Source organism: Thermobia domestica, chromosome 8, assembly GCF_964235325.1.
Source record: "Thermobia domestica chromosome 8, izTheDome1.hap1.1, whole genome shotgun sequence".
NCBI lineage: Eukaryota > Metazoa > Arthropoda > Insecta > Zygentoma > Lepismatidae > Thermobia > Thermobia domestica.
In genome coordinates this window covers 68604330-68627130 of record NC_137461.1, presented here as the reverse complement: position 1 = coordinate 68627130, position 22801 = coordinate 68604330, and the positions used below count along the sequence as shown (strand labels likewise).

Genomic DNA, 22801 nt, shown 5'->3' with positions numbered 1-22801 from the left:
TAATAAAATCAGATGAAACATATTCTTGGTACCGCATACATATCACAAATCTTCTTGTCGTTAACTATTATGCTATTAGTCTTGTAATCGAATTAACGTAGATTTTTACCACTTCCGGTTTCAGCAGATAGTTATAAGTCATCGACAAAACTCATTCTTTTGGCACTGAATCTGTGAAAAACAGCTTTATAATATCTCTTACCGTTTTTGGTGTATGCAAATAAGTATTTAAACCGGAAGAGTTAGTAAATTCTAAGCATTTCCGGTTTTCGTAGTGTGTTGCGGATGGTGATGGTATGTCTCTTGAAACGCTGAATCGTTGAAAGCCACTTATTAGCATTTTTGTTCTATGACGATCAACGTTAAAACCAGAAACATTTGATTTGTATCACTTCTGATTTGGATAGAGGGTTAACGGAGAAGACGAAACTTATCCTTGGGACATTGAAACGATTGTAGGAAAGCACTTGATATCATTTACAGTTTTTACTTCATGATAATCAGTATTAAGTCTGGAAGCACTAGTAAATGTCAGCCACTTTCGATTGTGGTAGTGTGTTGCAAGTGGTAATGATACGTTCTTTTGAGACGTTGAGTATTGCAAAGAACCGCTTGTCTCTATGCTTTACCGTTTTGTTCTATTGTGATAAACATTGAAACAGAAAATAGTTGATTTCAGCCACTTCCAGTTTGAATAGAGGGTTAGTCTAAAATATGAAATCTATTCTTGAGACACTGAATCGGCTGCAAAAAGACACTTCTTGATATCTTTTACCGTTTTTCTCTATGGGAATCAGTATTCAGACCAGAAGTACTGGTAAGTTTTATCTATTTGCGGCTTTGGCGGACTGTTGCGGATGTTGAAAGTCAGTGATATACTGTTTTTTTTTATTCATTTCAAAAATATCTCACTTCGGTAATAAATCATGGTCATAGATGATGCATTGCATTTTACTATCCAGTTTTATTTATTTCTTTGCATCGCACTGCTGTGATTTTGTGTAGCAAGCTGCGATGCGATACCGCTAAAAGAAGTTGATATATATTCATTTAGCTATATCCTTGAATTAATTCCGTATTTATTGAAATACAGAAAGCTCGTGGCTGCTAAGTTCTTTTCGTTGTGTAGATTCAGAAATATGTAAATACATCTGTGTTAAGGCTGTACACCAAACTGGTACTGCTGACATATTTTAAATCCTGATGAGAACTAAAGGCAAGTTCACCAGGTAAAGATATACATGTGTCTTTCTATGTCGCAATGGTGAGTTCATCATCCTGATTATTATTTTGTGTGTTGGTGGTGTCTTGGAAGGAAAGATACAGTTCAATATATTTCGAGATACCTTGAAATATTTCATTTTATCTGCACTTCTAGGATCGTCCTGTTATGGGTCCTCAGGATGTATAAAAGTTTAATTCTGAGGGAAATGTTCAGAAAATTTACCAGTAACTTTTCTAGTATACGACGTGTTATGATAGTGGTGCAGTTCAAAGCCATATTGTGTGCTGAACAGAAACATGTATGAATTGTCGTTGATAATCAGGGTATCAGGTGTGTCTTACTCAAGAAACTATTTCTTCAGTAGAAAATATTAATCTGCTCCCTTTCGATCTTATAAAATGCCTAATATTAATTTTCACCTCCGGTGCTTGGGGTCGCTGGTTCGATCCCAACTCGCGCCGTGTGGACTTTGTGGTGGACAAACACCGTGCTCGTGGGCTTTCTCGGGGTTCTCCCGTTTCCTCCCACTTTCTTCATTCCACCATTCCATTCATTTCTCTAATCACAGTCTCCTTTAGCGTAACCGGCATAACCGTGGGACTTAAAACTCAAAAGATTTAATATCATTTTCCTAAGATTAATTGTCACTACGGTTAGTAGTAACTTATTATAATTAGTAGCCTCAATTGGCACTTATAATGAGAGATACGTTCTGACTATATTTGACAAGGCCTACAATATTTGAATTTAAAAATTGTCAGTACGCTAAGATACCCCATAATATAAAAGAGCAAATATTGTTTCCTGTGTGGTGCGTGATAGACTTGTTCTGTTGCAGTATTTCACAAACGTCACTGTTTCCTTTTTGTAGCTGGCCTTTTCTCTGGATTACTTTTTGAATCATTACATATGTTGTACCTTCTGTATACTATAAAATAAAGGATAACTTCAGCACTTACAGTCAAAATTAAGTGGACTCTGATAATTGATAAATTATGCACAGGATACTTCACGATGAACATAAATAAAAAGGAATATGGCGATTACTTTGCGTTCGTTTAAACTAAGCTCTTTTGGTTTACCTTCAAAATGGTGAAACTGCAAAAGGTTAGGACCCATACAGTGGTTTGAGGAGAAGGATTAAAATTAAGCAGCATTGACATCTCATGTTTTTATAGTAGTAAAATGCTTTCTTACCAAGTAACAACATTTTACATCATCTTTGCTTATATTAATAACTGCGTAATTTAAACATTTTAGTTAGTTGGCGAAAACCGTTACAGTGCTTTAAAATATAAACGTAAAGAACATAAAACAGACGAAAAAACAAACACCGTCTCCATTATTACATGCTATTTATTTTGCTCAAGGATTTGTTGACTGTCCTTAGCCTCATCGTAGTTTTCATAACATGAGGTTGTAAAATCAGAAGTGGTTTAAGATGGGGTTTATAAATATTCCTAAACGAGACAGATGAGTGCGTTTTGCTCCATCCTAAAAAAATTAAATGATTAAATTTCAGTGTGGGCCATCTCATGGCTTTCTGGTCTGAGAAGGTTGTCAAAAAGATGATTTCAGCTTGATGTTGAATAATTGAGAAAAGAATCTCTGAATGATATGAAGTTGAAATCGAGTGATAGTAGTGATATGAGATTTAGGATCTGCTTGAACTTTTTTCCGTTTTCTGAGAGAGAAGAAAATGTGTATATTTACTTGTAATACCAGGTATAAATTCAATCTTTGACTATACTTGCTGGAGAATCACAGACTAAAAACTTTTAGGATGAAAGATTACAAAGTATGTTCAAACTAAAATAAGCATTAACATACAAAGGATGAAAAAGTGATTGACTGGACCAAGACTCGAACCCGGGATCTCTGACATACCATGCCGATGCGTTAACCACTACGCACCGAATCCGTTTCCCAGAACAACCAAACACCCTCTCACTTCTGTAGTCGGTGTGCTTCACTCAGATCCACTGGGTTGCGTAGTGGTTAACGCATCGGCACGGTATACCGGAGATCCCGAGTTCGAGTCCCGGTCCATTCAATCACCTTTCCACTTTTATATGTTATTGAATTCGTACTTACACAGAGGATTTGGTGTGTAAAAATAAGTTTAAATCAGTTATTTCCTCCTTTCATTAATATATAAAATAAACATTACTTGAAATGCTACATAGGCCGTATATTAAAAGTGTCTACCAGGTGATGATACAGTTATTGATGTCTTTTAAAGTTTTGGAGGAAATCGCTGTAAATTTTCATAAGAGATTTTTGGTATCTCAGAATAAGAAGCAAGTAGTTAATAATGACATAATATTAATGGACAGGCAAAAACTGAAATCTTTAATTTAACGTCCCACGATTATTCCCTTTAGGCTGAAGAAAACGGTTGATTAGTGAAAAGTAAATTGTGAAATAATTGGTGGACTAAAAATGTGGGGGAAAATCAAAGAAAATCTGTTGACACGATAATGTTGATGTTCACTGTAAATTCACATGGCATAGGATCGAACTTCTCGCACTAGAGTTGAGCGCTCTGCCAATGAGCCACCGTGCTCTAACAGACATATTGAATATGCATCGCAAATGTAGCAATTTCTAGATTAAAAAATAGAATCAATTTAAAGCAATTTCTGCGTTAAAGAAAATAGAATCAATTTAGAAGTAGTCGAACTCAATGGATTCTTCTATTATAATCCTCTCCAAGGTATTAAATAAATAGCTTTGTGTAAAGGCAAAAAAGAGAAGTTAACAGTAATTTAGTTATCATTAGCCACTAATTTCAGAAAATTACGAAAAATTATTTTATTTTTATTTTTCATGTATAACAAATGTAAGTGTAAACACCTCAGAATCTTTGTAATCAAACTTAAGTGCATAAAATAAACTTAATTTTAAGAAAGCGAGTCATGAATATAAACAACTTTATATGTAACAGAATTTTGTGTAGTGTATGTTGCCTACTTGCATTCAAATAGTATTTAGCCAGTACGTATGTATATATTTTGAAGTAATAAACTTTTATTTTTTAATTTCAATTTGCAGAAAGATTTACACGTATGTTGCCTGAGAATGCCAATTGCATTTGAAACAGGTTAGTAAAATGTCACATTTATATAAAATCATTTTTAAATCAATAAATTATACACTGTTGTTTCTGAAAATTTTAACACCAAGAAGGAATGCCGGAAATGTGTCAAAACTTATCAAGATTTGTACATAGAGTGTGATGTTGGAACGAATACTACTTGGGGGAGGGTGGGGGTGGGGGTAGAAACATGTACCAGTATTCGGAGTAGTACTGTGAAAGGATAGTTTAAACAGCACTAATGCAGTGGAGCGTGAACAAGCGAGCAGGAAACATCCGAGCAAACATGATAATGCTTGTAAACATCAAAGGGCGCAACATAAAATGTAGCTGGGCATCTACTTGATTCGTGATTTACCCGTTGCGGGATAGGTAACCACCCTACATTTACAAACCTGCCTTACGGCTTATTTCTTGCCCACTAGTTGCAAGAATTTTATTGCTTGCACCAGAATCTCACTCCTTTTCACTACTCAGAACCCTCCAGCCCTTGAAGCGTGACAGAGTCCTTATGGTCTTTGAATGTGTTCCAGTCGTACCTACTGGAGAACTCCCCTAAGGGAACAAGGAGTCTGCCATCATAAGTAGTGTTGACAACCGAATGTTATGGGTGTACTCACCTCCTCCTTGGAGTACAGATTTCCCAAGTTACCGAATTCCATAGTTATGACCACAACCTGGTAGAGATCAACCCTAATTCGGGAACCCCAGGAATTCTCGGGGCAGGGGATGGGGGCGTACTACTTCCCGACCCTGCCTACCTCTGATCGATTAACATTCCGTACTGAGGTACCACGTATGCAGCCAGCTTCTATTTCCTTTTGGACCCAAGAACACACATATCTCACCCATTTGGGAGGTATAATAGATAACATAAACAGGTGACTGCATTCGAATAGAACTACATGATCGGCCTAAGGGAGACCGGCTTCTAGTACTTGCAACATTATTTGGTGTTCAGGACATGTTGGTATACAGGGCGTCATTGCAGTAATGCTCGTTCGAAAGCAGTAGGCAGAAGAGAATCGTACGGAGCGGTGATTGGACAGTGGACTGCAGAAGTTACCACATAACAGATAACAATATCTTGTCCACATAGCCGTTATGACCATACAGCGTCGACCACAGTATTAGCTCGACTCTGGACCATGATAACGGATGTAAAATTGTCTGTGTCGATATTATGACGGCATTCGTTGCTTTACATTAACCAAGGACCACAAAAGTCTCAGGCTAAAATGGGGGTTTGAAATCGTTGATGCTGTGCTGAGTGACAAAGGTCGTTTTCAGACGATTCAGCTTATCTTAGAGTGTTGACTGCTTACACACAAGACGCTGTCGTGGTGAGCACAGTCTGCCAGCATTCATTGTTGAACATACTAGCGCTCGAATGCCAGATGCGGTAGTATAGTGCGTCATTTGGTACAACACGCGGTCCCGGCTGCTACATATTGAGGGCACATCTCATTAATGATAGTGTGGCTCCGCGTAGCGTAATCGCTGACGCTCTCGCCTTTGGTGCAGGCGGCCCCGGGTTCAATTCCCGGGGGGAGACACTCGGTCAAAAAAGTGTAAAAAATTTTTCAGGCCAGTGAGATTTTCCTAGGTTTTCTCATTCACACTGCAAGGATGGTGCCTAACATATAGGTCCTAGGCCGCTTTCTTCCTTTCCCAATCCTGTCTTCTTGCTTTCCCTTGGATAGTGTAATCGCCGAGGAACGTCATCCCTCAAACGTGACGGGCTAATATAGCCATAGATGCCGAAAGCCGAGAAATCTAAATACTAATCCTAATCCTTCATTATGATCGCTACATCAGGAGAGTTCGAAAGGTCGATATCAAAGGCTTCTTTCAGACAACTTTGGGCGCAATATTTCAACAGGACAGTGTCCGGCCACGTATATCTCGCAACATACAGACCTTCTTCAGGCATGGGTGGGATATGGTTAATGGGCATGTTCTCCGTCACTGTCCTCCATTAGACGGTGGCTGTGTTTTGTACACGTGCATACAAGCATCGTAGTAAACTATTCCTCAAGAACACGCCTAACACCTGTTTTCTTCGATGCCATGACGTGTGCTTGATTGATGTATCAGGTAGGGAGTGATATTGTACACTTCTGAAATAGTAATCATTTCTATATAGGCTTGTAACGAAACAGGTGTATTTTATTCCACTCACACGTGTCTATATGGTGTTAGGATTTTTACAGACAACAGTGTGTATGTACGGATGTGTGTACGATGTTTGTGTAAATAACTAATCAAGGCTATTACTTGACATTGTACTAAGAATACGTTAAGAATTGTGTTCATCAGTCCCCATCCATTCTTTTATATTTTTAGAATATTTAAAAAATGATTGAGTATTGTTACCATTTCTTTTCTCAGTTTTGTAATAATTACAAGCTAGCGTTTAGTGCTGTAATTATTATTTTCAGTGCTCACAGTTGTTATTATTGACGCGGTAACTCTAATTTTATACTATGTGGCAACGAATGGCTTAATAGTAATAAGCGAATTTATTACTGAACACATTTTTGAATGTACTAGAAAATTACGCAGAAAAATATTAAAATTATTGTTTGAATTTTGCAATATTTTGAGCAGTGTGCAAATTGGACAAAAGACTCAGGACAAAAGACTAAATATCAAGCCAGCCACGTGCATTTTGCATTTGAGGAATGCCCAGTCTCAAAGGGAATACTGAAATTGCGGCTCTTCATGACCTCAGTTTTCTCAGAATATTTTGTAACTTCCACCTCAAAATACATTGCAGAAACCCTTCGTTGATTGATTGGATTTGAGTTTAGCGTCCCGTTCAGGAACTAGACTATATGAGACGTGGACCTACAACTTAACGTGGAATCCGAACCACATGAACTCCTGCTGGGAATCAAACCTGGGTCTCCCACGCCAAAGGCGTGTACACCATCTACATAGTCACGAGGAAGCTCTTAACCCTTTCTTTGTAAAACAAATAACAAGAAATAATATATAGAATGTTATAAGTAGGGTTCGGATTTGTATGATCTAAATCTAAAATTTAACTTCAAACACAAAGGCGTATTTTGTGTTGCGGAAGCAGTAGGAGTGAAGTCTTTCCGAAGAGTCGTATAGTCTTTCCCCAACAGAAGTTGAAATGATGCTACTGCCACTACTAAAAGCTTCACAGTGGTAGAGCTCTTGACTTTAACACCATACTCAGTGATGCCAGCTTCTATGTCAAACATCCATTCAAGAATCATATATTCCTTATACTTGAAAAATATCCGTACTGTCATTGTAAAAGAAGGAAAGAAAGCAAAAAAAAAAAAAAAAAAAAAAAAAAAAAAAAAAATGCAGGTATTGTAACAAGTACCAGTGTTGCTTTCAGAAGGTGGCACGGGGGGAAATTCTCCCGTGACCATAACTCCAGTCGTGCTCAATGTGGATTACCAGTATTTTCATAGCACTACTTCCATCTCCTGTGCATATAAAGTGTCCGCGATATGGATGGAATATTTTCCACCAGTGTACAAAAGAATTGGACATATATCTTTGCACGGGAGGGGAAAGAGACAAACAGAGGCAGAGGTGGCGATTTCTTTTTTCATATTGTTTGATCCTATGTACTGTCAAGCACTTTCGCTTCCTTACAATGTATAATATTCCTTCAAATCCTGATACGCAAGGCCACATTTCTAAAAAGTTCCAAATAACCTTTTTGCCAATTTCTTAGCAATAATTAAAGTTAACCTAAAATACGCTTTTATATCAGTTCGAGCTCAAATATGACCTAAAGCTAAAATACGGTTCAAATTTTCATTTGTATGACTAATTAAAGTCACATTTTCGTGTTCACAAGATTCAGAAATGTGTTTATATTTAATTTGATGTGTAAAAATAAAAGTATATATCATAGAAATCCGAGTCTTAAGTATAAGTTAGATGTTTGCTGAATGTAATGGAAAACTTTTCTTCATGTTAACCTACAAATAGTTCAGTGTTTTATTGTTAAAATTAACGTGAAATGATTAATTTAAGGTCCCACGATCATGTTCTTCAGGCTAATTAATTGGAGTCGGAAATGAATTAATAGAAGAGAATTGGTGTAATTAAAGTGAGGAAGAGAACAGAAAAACCCTCAGAAAACCAACAGTTATAATGTTATCTACAATAAATTCACATAAACTGGGATCAAACTAGGTACCTCTCACCAGAGGTACTTGCTCTACCACTGAGCCACGGGGCTTCGTACAAATGTTCCAACAGAGACCGTGCTTGGCTTGAATATCAAATATTCTTACTCTCTTTTATATTCATTCATTCTATGAGTGAAAAGAATTGTTCGCACAGGTGCATGTTAACAAACTATGACGACTCCCTAGCAGATTTGTTAGGGTATATAAGATGTATATTTTGTCTAGGGTGGTAACCTGGTTTATTGCTGCGATGTTTGGAGCAGTCGTATAGAAAGAGTAGATTCCCACAGTCAATAGTGTTGCCAATTTGAAAGTTTCACCCCGAATGATCGAAACCTGGCAAACATTACAGTTTCGCAGTAAAGCGTCAGAAATACTATAATGACTGGTGTGGATCGGTTGTTCCATATACTCGTACCTGAATTAGATAGTAATTTTCGTTATATTGCGATTATCGTTAGTTTTAGGAAAAGAAAAATGAAAAAGAATGAACAGAAACCTTTTTTTTTTTTAAAATATAAATTGCATGTACAATATTTTTCTGTATTTGTTTCGAGGAATTCTCGCGTCATGATCTGAAAAATGGAAATTTATTTGAAGACAATCTTGAATTTATAATAAATGAGTAGGATATATATTGACTTGTTTAATGTATATTTTCAGTTAAATATAATGTAGAAAAATTTATTAATACAAAATTCTAGAACATATCGTGCTATAATTAGATATATAGTTGTGAATAGTAAAAAGCTCGCCTCTTCCACTTTTAAAACTTACTTTACCGAAATGAACTGTCGACATATGTAGCTATTAATTTTAGTTCCAGATGAATGATATACTTCACATGTATCAGTCGATGATCTTACCGTCATACTTCTAGAGTTGAAAATCAAAATGATAGATACATAGGTTTGATGAAAATAGTGGCAACACTGTGCTCACGTCAAAGGAGTTTATCTCAGCACTACAAAAATTCTGTATCTGATACCGGAATGTAAGACGATGATGTGTGTCGAGTGGTAACGACTGTGTGCTATTCAGTCAAAAGTAGCAATCCCGTGAGGTAGAGGAGCAAAGTGGAAGCACCATAACAATATGTTTGGTAAATACGAACAATGTGCTTGGGTCAAGATTGAAAGTGTCAAGTGTGTGCAGTACACAACAATGCGTGAAGCGTGTAGAATGCAGCTGTCCATATCGTACGATGGCACCATGGATGAAAGGGTTTGTTAAGATAGAGATGCCGTTCAAGATCTCCGGCTAACCCGGGACGACTCTCAACGGGTAACAGCAATTCAGCTCCTTGCCTATCTGCTGCATACGGATCGCCAATTGATGCATGTGAGCACAGACACATACATCGCTATTCACTTGCACAGGAATTACTGAATCGCTACCAGAAGGAGGTTAATATTTCTTTCGAAGGATTATTTCTATGGACGAAATCTGGGTTCGGTCATATGAACTACGCTTGAAGCGGCAATCCAGTGAGTGAGAACATGCTAGTTTCCCTCTCGCACGGTGTTGGCGTGGAAATGATGTTCATCACGGGTTACGATATCCATGGTGTCATCTCGCGCCATGCTGTTCCTCGAGGGCAGAAGGATCACGGATTGCAGCCTACTATTGTAACTTCTTGCGATAACACTTTCGTCCTGCGCTTTGGAGAGCGACTACACGTGCAGACACGGACTCCCATCAATGTTCATGACAATGCGCTGTCACACAGCTAACACTGCGATGGAGCTCGTGTCTCAGTGGCAGTGGGAGATACTGTACCATCTGCTGTATTCACCTGATATGCTCCCGTGCAATTGCGATCTTCGTGCAAAAGGGAGGAAGCACTATGACAATAGAAAAACCATCATACGTGCGATATGGCGGTCCCAGTCGGACATCGACAAAGATTGGCGCACTGACGATGTACGACGCCGTTCATACGTGTGGCAAAAGGTGATAGAGGTTTCAGGCGATTACATTAAAGAAAGTAACAACAAATGATTTTTGTACATAAAGCCAGAAGTATACATTCTGTGCGAATTATAACAATGTTGCCAAGAGTTTTTATCCATTTAATTCCCACATTTTTCCTCAAAAAGTATAAATTGTAGCCGGAATCCTCTATTGATCGAGATATGTATTTTGGATGAGAGTGCATTTGAATAATTTCACAGTTCATTTTTATTTAGTAGTCTCTGCCATGTTGCTGACCTTTTACGCACTTCAGATCGGAATCCTTTGTTCATCATTTAAAAAATAAACACCTACCTCTTTTCGTAGCTCTGTCTGCATTAGATAAGGTGGCAGAAACGAACAGACTCCATTTCTAAGAGAACAAGAAATTCTACAATGTTATTAACGTTTAATGGAGAAAACAATTGTTCAGACATGAGAGATATACCAGTCGATAGATCTCATCAAATTCAACAAGATGTTGTATGGTAACCATCCCACCTGTTAAAATAAACCGATACTGAAGTATACTTTGATCAAGCTTTTCGTTATTATGCTAGCAGAACATTACACAATATAGAGATATAACCAGGGGCGGCTCTCTCCCATAATCTCCTTCTCTCCCAAACCGAAACCAAAGTGAAGCCTTGTCACTCCTGACATTTTCACCACTTCATCACAATGTTACCATTTCTTTAAGCATTAAATAAAATAAAACTTACTCCCAATGCCTCTCTCTATGGTATTAATAAGTAATCTATAAGCCAATTATATTTTAAAACATTTTTATTTATGTAGCATTTGGAATGAAATTTTATTGTAATGTAAACCATGTCTATGTCCATTGTAAATATGAAACAAAAGATGGTTGTAATACTTTCTAAAAAGATTCCATAAAAAACGAGATTTGTGGCTGCAATCTGTCCAAAAATATTTAATTTTTACCTGTTGAAGGAAATCAAAAGTTAAGAGGTATGATATAAACAACTTTGTGTTTCGAGCAATTTATACGGTAATAATTAGTCTAACTAGTAATATAAAGTTTATATATACATATATTTTTTACTAGAGTGTCTTTATCTACATTCAACAAATATGACAGAAAAATCAGTTCTGTTTGCACCAGTATCAAAAACAGCATAAAGTTCGTGATGTTGGGATCTTAAGTTTCCATTGACTACCTTATGTAGAAACTTTAGGTCAGTGATAATTCTGCGAGCATCCGGAGTTTGAATATTCAGAAAATGCAAGATCTTCTTTAGTCATAGAATGAACAGTGGAAACATGGAAACGTACTATGGCCAAATGGATATTCCCGCGTTGAGCATTAATCGATCTTGGGTGATCCCACTTTTCATTAACTTCCTCTTCCTAAATGTGTACGGCGCTGGCATACGTACGTGTAGGTTGTTATATATATATATATATATATATATATAAAAAGGCAGTCGCCTAGATTGTCTATATGGATGAACCGACCCTGGATATAATACAAAATTATGATTAACTTTTAAGCTTTATTTTTTGTTCACTATCGTTCAAAAGTTGATTACATTGAGCTGAGGAATCAAACGCTTAAGATTGAATTCTCATGCGTAGTTTTCAGCAAATCGAGGAAATCTCAAGTTTTAAAATAGTATCAAAATTACCTGAATTTTATATAATTATTTGATTTTTACTGGAGCGTCTCTTTCAGCAGCAAGGCTATATGAGACGTGGACCTGCAGCTTAACGTGGGATCCGAACCACATCAGGAACAGAGTAAATATACTGTATAAGAGGAGTTTTTGGTATACCAAACTCTTTAAAAATGGATTAGAAGCTACCACTTCTGGTTTGAATATCACCTTGATCAACGAACTCGACTTCTGACTCCAACTAACACAACATTCTTTAAATAGAAAGGATATATGTGACACATTAGTTTTAGCTAGGAACTTTTCGGAAACGAGAATCTGATTCATTTTTAACCTATCGTTAATTCTTTACGAGATAGACTGTGCTACGCTTGACATTAAAGGGAAGAAAAGGTTTACTATATTTGTGTGGGTAACTGTACGGTGCATATTACAGAGAGTATGAACAAGAAAATGTGCCATTTACTTTCAGAATGCGTCTATTGTCTGACAGTAGGCAACCCGGTCATAAAAATTGGAAAGTACACGCTACAACATATCAGAGGAAATATTATTCTTTCTTTCACAATCGTGATGCCGTAAGTCACTCAAGGTTTGTTTTGATGTGGTACACTTTGCCCAATGTACTCCTATAAGAAATAATTAAGGTGTAGGAGAACTTTCAGGTCATGCAACACAATACAAAAATTAAATGCGTAAGATTGAATTCTCATACATAGTTTTCGAGCAAATCGAGGAAATCTCATTATGGTTCTAAAAAGTACATCGTTCGTTGCCAATAATAATTTAATAGTTTTTTATTCTACTGAAATAGATTATTTATTTATTTACTTTATGTACTATACATGTAAGTATACAGAGTCGAAAGTCCGGAGCCGAAAGCCATAGGCCAACTTTGCTAGTGGTGAAGATAAAAAAAATGTTGGAAGTAGGTGATGTTCAATCTAAGATGATGGAATCTTAAAAATAGCATCAGCCGTTGGAGCTTCACACTAATAAGGCGCCGTATATTAAATGAAAAAGCCAAGTTTCCAGTTCAGTAGGCTAGTCGAATAGAACATAAGGGCGTGCAAAAAAGACACGGCGAACGTTCACGTTGTTTGGGTGAGGAAATCTAGAATACTTTGAATCGTTTTCCCAACAATGCCGTATTGTTTGTATGATGAGAACCCAAGATAACAGCCTGCTGAACTGGCAACGTTGCTCTTTTTGTTTAACGTAGGGCGCCTTACCAGCGTGGAGCTCAAATGATTGATATGATTGGAAAAATTCCACCATTTTAGTTTGAAAACCATATATTTCCATATTTTCGTAACTTCGCTGATAACGGAGTTGGCCTATGGCTCCAAACTTTTGATACACCCGCTAGTGTTCAGTAGCAGTTTGTATATGGTGACACGCATATTTGTAACAGTGACGCATGTCGTTAAGTTCTGTAGTGTATTTTTGTTGTTTAGGCTTAAAAGGAAAAGAAATTATAATAATAGCCATATAGTTTTGTTACTTTCTAAACAGAACAACATTTCATATGTATAATGTATTTATTCTTTCTCTTTTACAGTGTATTACTTCATAATGGAGACTTAATTGAAGCATTGAATGCTCATTGTTTCCCAATTGGAAAAGATGTAAAGATTTAAAAAAGAAAGAAAAAAAGAGACAAAAGTATATTGTGTCTCATCATCCCATTTTTTTTTTTTTCAAACCATTTACAGTTGCCAACTGGGAGTGAACTCAAAGACATTATTACCATAATATTCAAAGAACAGTTATTTAAATTATTTCAGTGGGGATTCCCGCAGTTTTCACTGTTAATTTGCTTTGAGTTTTCTGCCAAGATGTACCTATTTCTAGAAAAAAAAAAGTGAAAATAATAAAATCCGGTCTTGTACAGTAGCCAGCCTCTGGAATAATTTCTTCATGTTGTGATCTGCAAAAGGATTACAATACTGTGATATATACATATATATATAACGTATATGTATGTGTGTGTTTGGATGTGTGTGAAAGTTGCTCACCAAGTTGCGAGTAGTACGGTGTGTGAGATTAAAGAACAAATGAATCATTTAAGTTCAGATCACATCAGTGGATTTTTTTAAGTGGCTTAGAACATATTTTATTCCTAATTTTATTTCACATAGGCTGCTGACCAACAGGAGCAAATGTAGTAAAAAAAGTTGTATATATATTTTTCATTTTTCCCTTTTCGTGGAATACTCGAAGTGGATCAAAGTCACAAATCAATCTTTATGAATCTCTTAACGAGATGAATCTTTTTTTTTCTGCTAAATTATATAAAAAATGTTGGAACAATGCTTAATTTTGCAGTGTTGACAGGCAATATGTTAGCAGATGCTAAGTTAACTGGAAAATAATTTTATTTCTGATTCGTATTTGATTTACATTTTTTTTTTTTTTTTCAAAAGAAAGTTTCGATACTATTTTCGTTTAGTAAGTGGTAATTGAGTATGTTGTGAAATATGCACTCCCCTCCATATCAGATTTGACAAGTTATTGAAATAAGTTTATTTTCTTTGTGGTATACGTACTATTAAGTTCGTTTCGTTTTTAAGCAAGTTTTGTATATTTGATGTGTGTATATATATATATGAACTTCAAACGACGAATTTGCGTTTAATGATTGCGATGGTTTTTCTTTTTCCTATACATATATTGTGTGTGTTTGTAAAATATAGATCACCGTTATAGAGCATATAATACATCAAAAAGGAGTGAGGATTTTAAAACTTCCAAATGTGCTATTGTTATAATAATTTTATCAGATGTGCAACAGTATTATTTCTTTGGAATCGAGTGGATCATACCTTACTGTCAAAACATCTTTCTACGTCAGTTACTGTAATGTTTTTTTTTTTAATATTGATGAAGAGAAAGGATTTAGTAATTCCGTCAAAATATTTTGCTTCAGAATATGTCAATTTAAGACAATGTTTTCCAACCACTATGTCGCGACACTGGTGTGTCGTAGTGTCCCATAGGATGTGGCGTGAGATTTTTGGGCTTTAAAAAATATGAATAACTTGATTAATAGTTAAATTCAATTTTAAGACAAACTGTACCAGTTAACGCCTCCAGTGGCAACAATATTCAGTACTACATAGAATTACTACTTTCACTTATAGTATTACATTTGTATAATTTGTAATATTACAAAGGAAAAATGTGGCCCCGCGTGGCGTAGTCACTAACGCTCTCGCCTTTGGTGCAAGCGGTCCCGAATTCGATTGCCGGTAGGAGCACTTGGTCGAAAAAGTGTAATAAAAACTTTTTCCAGGCCAACCATTCTGAGTGAGGTTTTCTTGGGCTTCCCTCATTCACACCAGGCAAATGCCGGGATGGTATCTAACATACTGGTCCCCGGCCGCTTCCTTTCCTCCCCAATCCTTCCTTCCTTCCTTTCCCTTTCCTCGGATAGTGTGATCGCCGAGGGACGTCATCCCTCATACGTGACGGGCTAACATGGCCTCAGATTCTGAAAGCCCAGAAATCTAATACCTAATTCCTGTAAAGGAAAAATCAAATAAATGTGTCGCTATATTGTGAACGTTCAGTAAAGTATGTCATCAGTTTAAAAAAAAAAAAAAAAAAGTTGGGTCGTTCGAGTCATCAGTAAGTAGCACTACCTCGCTTTTTTCCCCTCCACTGTAAGGAGATCTTCAATAATCATAACTCAGTCAGATTTAACGATGGATATTGAAGTTTTATCCAAAAACATATTGAATAGTAGACTGTCCGTTGTATGCAATCTATGGATGAATATTTCAGAAAGTCACCAAGTACACGGTTTAATTTTAAACATTATATATATATATATATATATATATATATATATATATATATATATATATATATATAATATGAATACTTATTTATCCTCTGCGGTAGCTCATGTGGTTCGGATTCCACGTTAATCAGTAGGTCTACGTCTCATATAGCTTCGCTTGGTGAAAGAGACGCTAAACTCAAAATCAACTCAGCCAAGATTAGTATTAAATAAAATTGTTTTTTTCAGTTTGATTTGAGTTTAGCGGTTCGTTTCATCAACGCGATTATATGAGACGTGGACCTACAGCTTAACATGAGATTCGAACTACATGACCTCCCATCGGGAATCGAACTCGGTTCTCCAGCTCCAAAGGCACATGTTATCTACATAGCCACGAGAGAGCTCTAAATAACATTGTGTGCCTTATCTAGGTCTCTCAACAGTGATGTGAAGAAATTATCCATAAAAATAATAATGCAGCATTTTTAATTGATGTATTTTAAGTTCAAGAGAACTGATACATTAATAAGAGCCCTGGATGTCCTTCCAGTATTATTTGTATACAATGATCATTTAATAAACAGTAAGCAGAGTTACTGGTGAAATAGACACACAAAAAAAGCGCCGTATTAAAAAAGATCAATTGAGATTTGGAACTAAAGATATAAAATAACTAGTATTCATCAATAATTTAATAATTAATAATAATAATAATAATAATAATAATAATAATAATAATAAAAGCACTGTCTCTTGATTGCTGATCCAGTTTGTCTTTGGGGACAGTTCGTACACCCCAGTTTTAAGTTGAGCGAATAGTAAATATTGTTTTAAAAAATTGACATTTCTTCAACATTTAAAGAGTAATTTCACGTAACATTCGTTATAGTTTTTCATTTCAAAATCATAGTTAATAATAAAATGAGCTAAAGTTATAAAGTGTGAAAAACACATCATATGATGAAGTAGAAAAGTAGTATGGGAAGAGTTTCATACATATTAATTACAGGTGAAGAAAAATTATGAACACGTTATGACGTCATAGGATCATGACGTGTTTCCCACATGTAATTAGCCACAAAAATCTTACTATTCCATTTTGTAGTATCTAAGTTCTGGTACATTATGATCCAGAACGATTCTATGTTCTATATTAAAAATTAGCATAATAATTGATTTTTCCAGCATAATAAGTTTCGTTTAAAATGTGAAAGAACGAGAAAAAAGTCATGTAAGAAGTACAAACAGAGTGCGTTTGTGTGATAGAATGTCATAATAAAAGTTTTGTGGAAGTGCACATATTAAAAAGAATTTTTAAAAGAAAAAAGTGAATCCATAAATATTATCTTAGTATATTTGCACAAAGTTGACTATAAATTTAATTTCAATAAGATTTTTAAATAAACTTTGTTATAATTAATACGTTGCCATAATGTATTTTCCTTGCACATATTTACAAGGTAAAACAGTGACATTGAAATGTCCCTGAAAAAAAAGGAAGATCAGCATTTGAATGCTTTGTGTAGTTGCCAGAAATGAACGTGTACGTTCACTTGCTTTCATATTGTTTACAAATCCTTTTAGTATTAACTATTAATTAATATTTACTATTAAATATTAAGTAATAAATATTAGTATTAAGTGTTGTGTATTAAATTGTAATAAAGATGCTCGTACTTTTGAATTAAAAGCGCGTGTGTATGGAATAGAGCAAAATATTTAAGTTTGTACAACAAATTTCGCCGAACTATCTGCAATTGTGAACTAAAAAGTACTTAATGACAGTCCCAGAAGATGTAAAAGAACATTGTTTAGGTATTTCCTAGTTTTTTATTTTATTGTATGCTTTTGTTACAGTGACAGATAGTAAGTGTTCTAAATTTTAGAATAAGCTTGAGAAATTCATTAAATTCATTCGTATAGTTCGTGTCTATCAAATACGTAATATGCTACATCACTTTTGTATTACAAATATGAAGATTCAAAATTAAGGACATCATATTAGACACTACTTTTGTCAGAAAGCCAATCTCGTCCTAAGCTATGAATAATGGAGTCACTTTTCAGTACGTTTAGTTTTCTTTGAATGCCAATGACACCCTAAAGGTTGGCAGTCGTGGAGAAAGATAGTTTCCCCAGAAAGCGAAGTAACATGAAAGCAAAAAGAAATGCAGCTTAGACAGTTGTTTTCAATGAAAAGAAGATGCGATAGAAAACGTGGAAAGTCAAACAGCACTTTCCATATTATTAATAAGAACAAGCGGAAGGAACTGAATCACGTGAAAGCAATCAACACAATCATCAAACAGATGATAACGTTTACAGTATTACCATTTGACGCACAAAGACTTCTTTGTTACGTGTTGTTTCGTACGAAATCATTGTGACAGAGAATAGTATAGTCTCTTCCGTAAGTAGCTTTAGTCAGAGATAGTTTTGATTGTATTGACATTACCACGTTGTGAAGTTGGTCTGTAAGCTACCAGAATGCGATGGAATTCTGAAAATTGAGGAAAACTGACATGAGTTGTCTTTGTTATAACACTCAATTACATACTGAGCATAACTTTATTTGTTGTCTAAAATTACATATTCTAACATTCCACTTTCAAGTAAAATGAAAGTAACAGCCTCCGTGACTATTTCATTTTTGAAAGAAACAAATAATTATGTTTTACAAATCATCATATAACGTGTAAATTATGAAGCATACTTATTAGCTCCTTGTGATGAATCTACTGTTACAAACTTTTGAATAAGAAATGCAATTAATTCTTAAATTTTGTCAAACGAGGTGCTGTTTGTTACTCGCAAGCGTAATTTTTAGAATTCTAAATTCATAATAGTTGCCGAAAATAGTTTATATTCGGTTTTACCGATTAAGTACAGTTAATTAATACTGTTAAGTATCGGCACAATCTTCGTTAGTTTAGGTTTTAAATCTATTTGTTTCCTTGAAATTAATGGAGACTTTAATCTATTTGATATCCCTTTTTGTTTGTTTGTTTGTTCGTTTGTTACGTTTATGTTCCTTGCTTCGTAGAAGGAAGTAGTTGCTCTATTTATAACATTGATGAATATTTGCGTGATAATTTACGTAATATCAAATTTATGTGCAAACTAAAGTCACTTTCGTGAGCAAGAAGCCTTTAAGTAATCGTGTAGAAACCGGAACATTAAAAGCTCTTTTCATTAAATGAAGCAAGATATGTTTTCATATAAATCCATCGTCACAAGTATTCAGTCATCATTTCCAAGCAACGTGTCACAAATATTTAATCTTCCCTGTATTACCGTCCTCAGCTGATTTCTTACTGACTGACTTAAGATATATACCCTCTTTAAACATTCAGTTGCATTATTCTTCTCCTTCCACTTACCTTCTCCCATATCGTGGATCACATCTTTCAGAATATAGGTCGCGGTGTTTCAGTGGTAGAGTGCTCACCTCTAGCGCGTGGGGTATCTGGTTCGATTCCAGCTTCCCACCAAGTGGACTAGTGAACAAACTTCGTGTACGTGAATTTTCTCGATGTTCTTTTATTTCCTCCCACTTTCTTAATTCTACCTATTTGCTCATTATCATAATAACCGTCTTCCTTAGCCTCGAAGCATAGTTGTGGAACGTTAAACTCAAAATAAATTCTCTCTCGGAATACAATTTTCTTAGGACCGAATATAAATAGCTTTTGGGAAACAGTTTTTTTAAACTTAATATCTGACATTGCAAAAGCAAGTAACTTCTTTTATCCCCAGAATTCACTTCTCAGAAACAAAGCAATCAAGTAAACAAATTGAAGATAGTAAACGAAAAATGTTACATTTTATCTCCAGTATTTACCTTTTTCCAAGATTTTTGTGGTGGAGAAACACCCGTGCGTGGGTTTCCTCGATGTTCTCCCGTTTCCTCCCACAGGGTGTCTATTGATCACGAAAGTCACGAATGTCATGAAAAAGTCACGAGATCAGATAACAGTCATGAAAGTCCAGAAAAAGTCACGAAATTTAGTCTTTGGGTCACGATTTTTTGTTATCTGTACTAATTCTCAGATGCAAAGATACATTCATAGCATAATAGTATCCAAGAAGTTAAAGAAAAAAAAATCTATGCAGAGCTATTAAATTCGATTAAGGCACACGAAAATTGAGAAATGTTCATTCAGTAGGTTTTTGAATCGACATATTAATATTCCATTAAATTCACACAATTATACAAATAATTTTACGTAACGCTAGGTTCTAATTTCTGTGGAGGATAATAAAAGCCTAATGGATGAATTTATAGGTCTCTGCAGAGTTAGCTCAAGGCTTCAATTAAATGATAAATTAAAAGTAGGAGGTTGAAAGTTTTACAACTTCGACCTTAAATTTACCTGTAACACATAACAATTGGAGAGAAAAAGTTTTTTTTTTTTTTTTAATTGTATTTTCGATATATCCTGTGTGCAGATGGTATTGAAATTAATGAGAAAAACTAACTTGTTGAATTAAAATTACTTTTATCAGATTCTGTAAGAAGAAAGTTACACTCAAGGATAAGTAAGAAATTCACAATTATCGTTACAAATAAAAGAATATCTTAAGGCAAACTTAACCTTGCTAATTCCGTGTGCGTGGGTTTTCTCGGGGTTCTCCGTTTCCTCCCACTTTCTTCATTCCACCATTTCATTCATTACTCATCATCACCATCTCCTTTAGCCTAACCGGTATAACCGTGGGACGTAAAACTCAAAGATTTTAAAGATTTAACCTTGCTAATTAATGAGGACTGTAATTTTGATTTGGGGGCCGCTGTGGCTCAGTGGTAGAGCATTTACCTCTACTGCATGGGGTCCTTGGTTCAATCCCAGCTCACGCCAAGTGAGTTTTGTGGTGGACAAGCACCATGTGCGTGGGTTTTTTCGGGTTCTCCCGTTTCCTCCCACTCTCCATTCCACCTTTTCATTCATTTGTCATTATCACCGTCACCTTTAGCCTAGCCGGCACAACCATAGGACGTAAAACTTAGATTTTATTTCCTTTATTTGTAATTTTAGTTCATTTCTGTAGTGAATTGTAAATGGCGTATTTATGAAACGTGCATAATAGTCTGACTAACAAAAAGGTTGACAGAAGTATTATCGTAATGTAGTATGTTGCGCAGACCTATTACATAGATACATAAAATCATATTGTTCTGTTTCACGTTTTTGTTGTTTTTCTGTAAATTTGCCTCAAGGAATCTGTACAAATAGACTTGTGTGTACAATTGAGAGCAATTTGCCAACACCCACGCTATTAAATCATATTTTTGTTTTTAAAGTAAACGAGATTTTAGGAGGGGATGTGTGTATGTGAATATCATCTTAATATAATCATATAAATAATTGATTAAATGCGAATCTGTGACTTTTGAACCACTTTGCCTTATTATTTATTCTCCTGAAAGATTAAAAAAGAAAAAAAAATACAGAAATTTTGTGAAGTCGTATATTTTCTCTTGTATCTATGATACCTATGTGAAAGCAAAATTTAATTAATTACATTAATTGTGGGTGTTTTCATTTACTTGTTGTTCCGAAATCGGAAAACCTAGCGGGGTGGGATGGGAGGGGAAAGGCAATCATATTGTCCAAAGAGTTTTTTGCTGTTAGATTTTTTTTCGTAAGTTGTAAAGGCAGCTGTCAAATATGGGAGATAAACAAGGTTTCAGAAAAAAAAAAATATGTAGAAATTATATGATTATTGACAGTTGTATTTTAAAGCTTGTAAATAAAAGTAATTACATTTTGTGAATTCATCTGATCCTAGTGTACCTTTACTTAAGAAGAAAATTAGAAAAAAAAAAAAAAAAAAAAAACAGTTGAGAATGCTCGAAGAGCATCGCCAGAACGGACTTAAAAAGAATTAATTTTTTCAATACCAATACCAGTTATTGATTCAGTAATTATTGCGTCATTAGTTATTGACTCAATAATTATTGAATCAATGACGCAATAATTATTGAGTGAATAACTCATGACGCATTATTATTGAATCAATAACTGGTATTAAACAGAGTGTCAAGTTAACCAAGAGGATAAGATAGAATGACTTCGCTAGGAAATGGGGCAGAGTTACGGCAAGGATTTACCAGGAGTCAAGCCCTGAGCTCTGGGTCCTAAGATAGTGCAACCTCCTCTAGATAGTACGAATCGAAGAGCAGGGAGACTGTCCAATTGGGTGAGTCGTGCCTAGGCGATTGCGTACTCCCACCATGTGCACGACATATAAGAGTAACCCCTTGGGCGCCGATAAAGCCAAATCAGCAGTTTATAAATGGCTCGGAAAGGTTTGCCTTCGAAACAAATGTAAGTGACCGGTGGAAAACCTAACGGGCACAGAAGTTGCACCAGACTCTTAAAGATAAAGGTTGGACATGTGTGGTAACCAAAAAATTTTCCGAGAAGGAATGAAATAGTTGTCCTGTAAAGAAAGTTGATTGGTTTGCGCACAGCACAAGGGCCAAATTCAAGTTGAGAAAAGTTCATCTTGGTGCAACCAAAGACGTTGGGAATACCTGAGGAACGGTCGGCAGTTGGACAGTGGCTACCGGTTATTATTTGGTACCAAAATGTTCACCATCCTCTTAGGTATTGAACAACACCAATATCATCTCTCTTTTTTTATTTCTGTAGAATTCATTAATTTTTTATGAGGATAAAGCTATCTAATATTATATACTCTATGACGATTATTACTATTACTGCCATCCAGAGAATCGTCTGAATAATGAAGTAGAAAATTCATTATACTTGATATAAGTGTCTAGAACAGTAATTTATGTAATAATGACAAATGGTAAGCCAGGTATTTTGGAGTATAATCTGAAAATATTTTGCCGATTCCCTTTTTAAAAGTGGTTGGTTTCCTCTAGAAGTACTTGATGATCTGTGTTGT

At 35.4% G+C, this 22801-nt stretch overlaps 1 protein-coding gene across 1 annotated transcript in view; it reads left to right on the top strand.

Annotated features, from left to right (window-relative positions):
• The window catches only part of Cul3 (cullin 3), an 86866-nt gene extending 65587 nt beyond the window's left edge, over window positions 1-21279 (top strand). Inside the window, exons 15-16 of the mRNA XM_081768597.1 lie at window positions 4280-4328; window positions 13658-21279. Of these exons, the coding sequence (XP_081624723.1) occupies window positions 4280-4304 (25 nt within the window). The 3' untranslated portion in view covers window positions 4305-4328; window positions 13658-21279. The remainder of the gene's footprint in view (window positions 1-4279; window positions 4329-13657) is intronic.
• Window positions 21280-22801: the final 1522 nt, after the last annotated feature.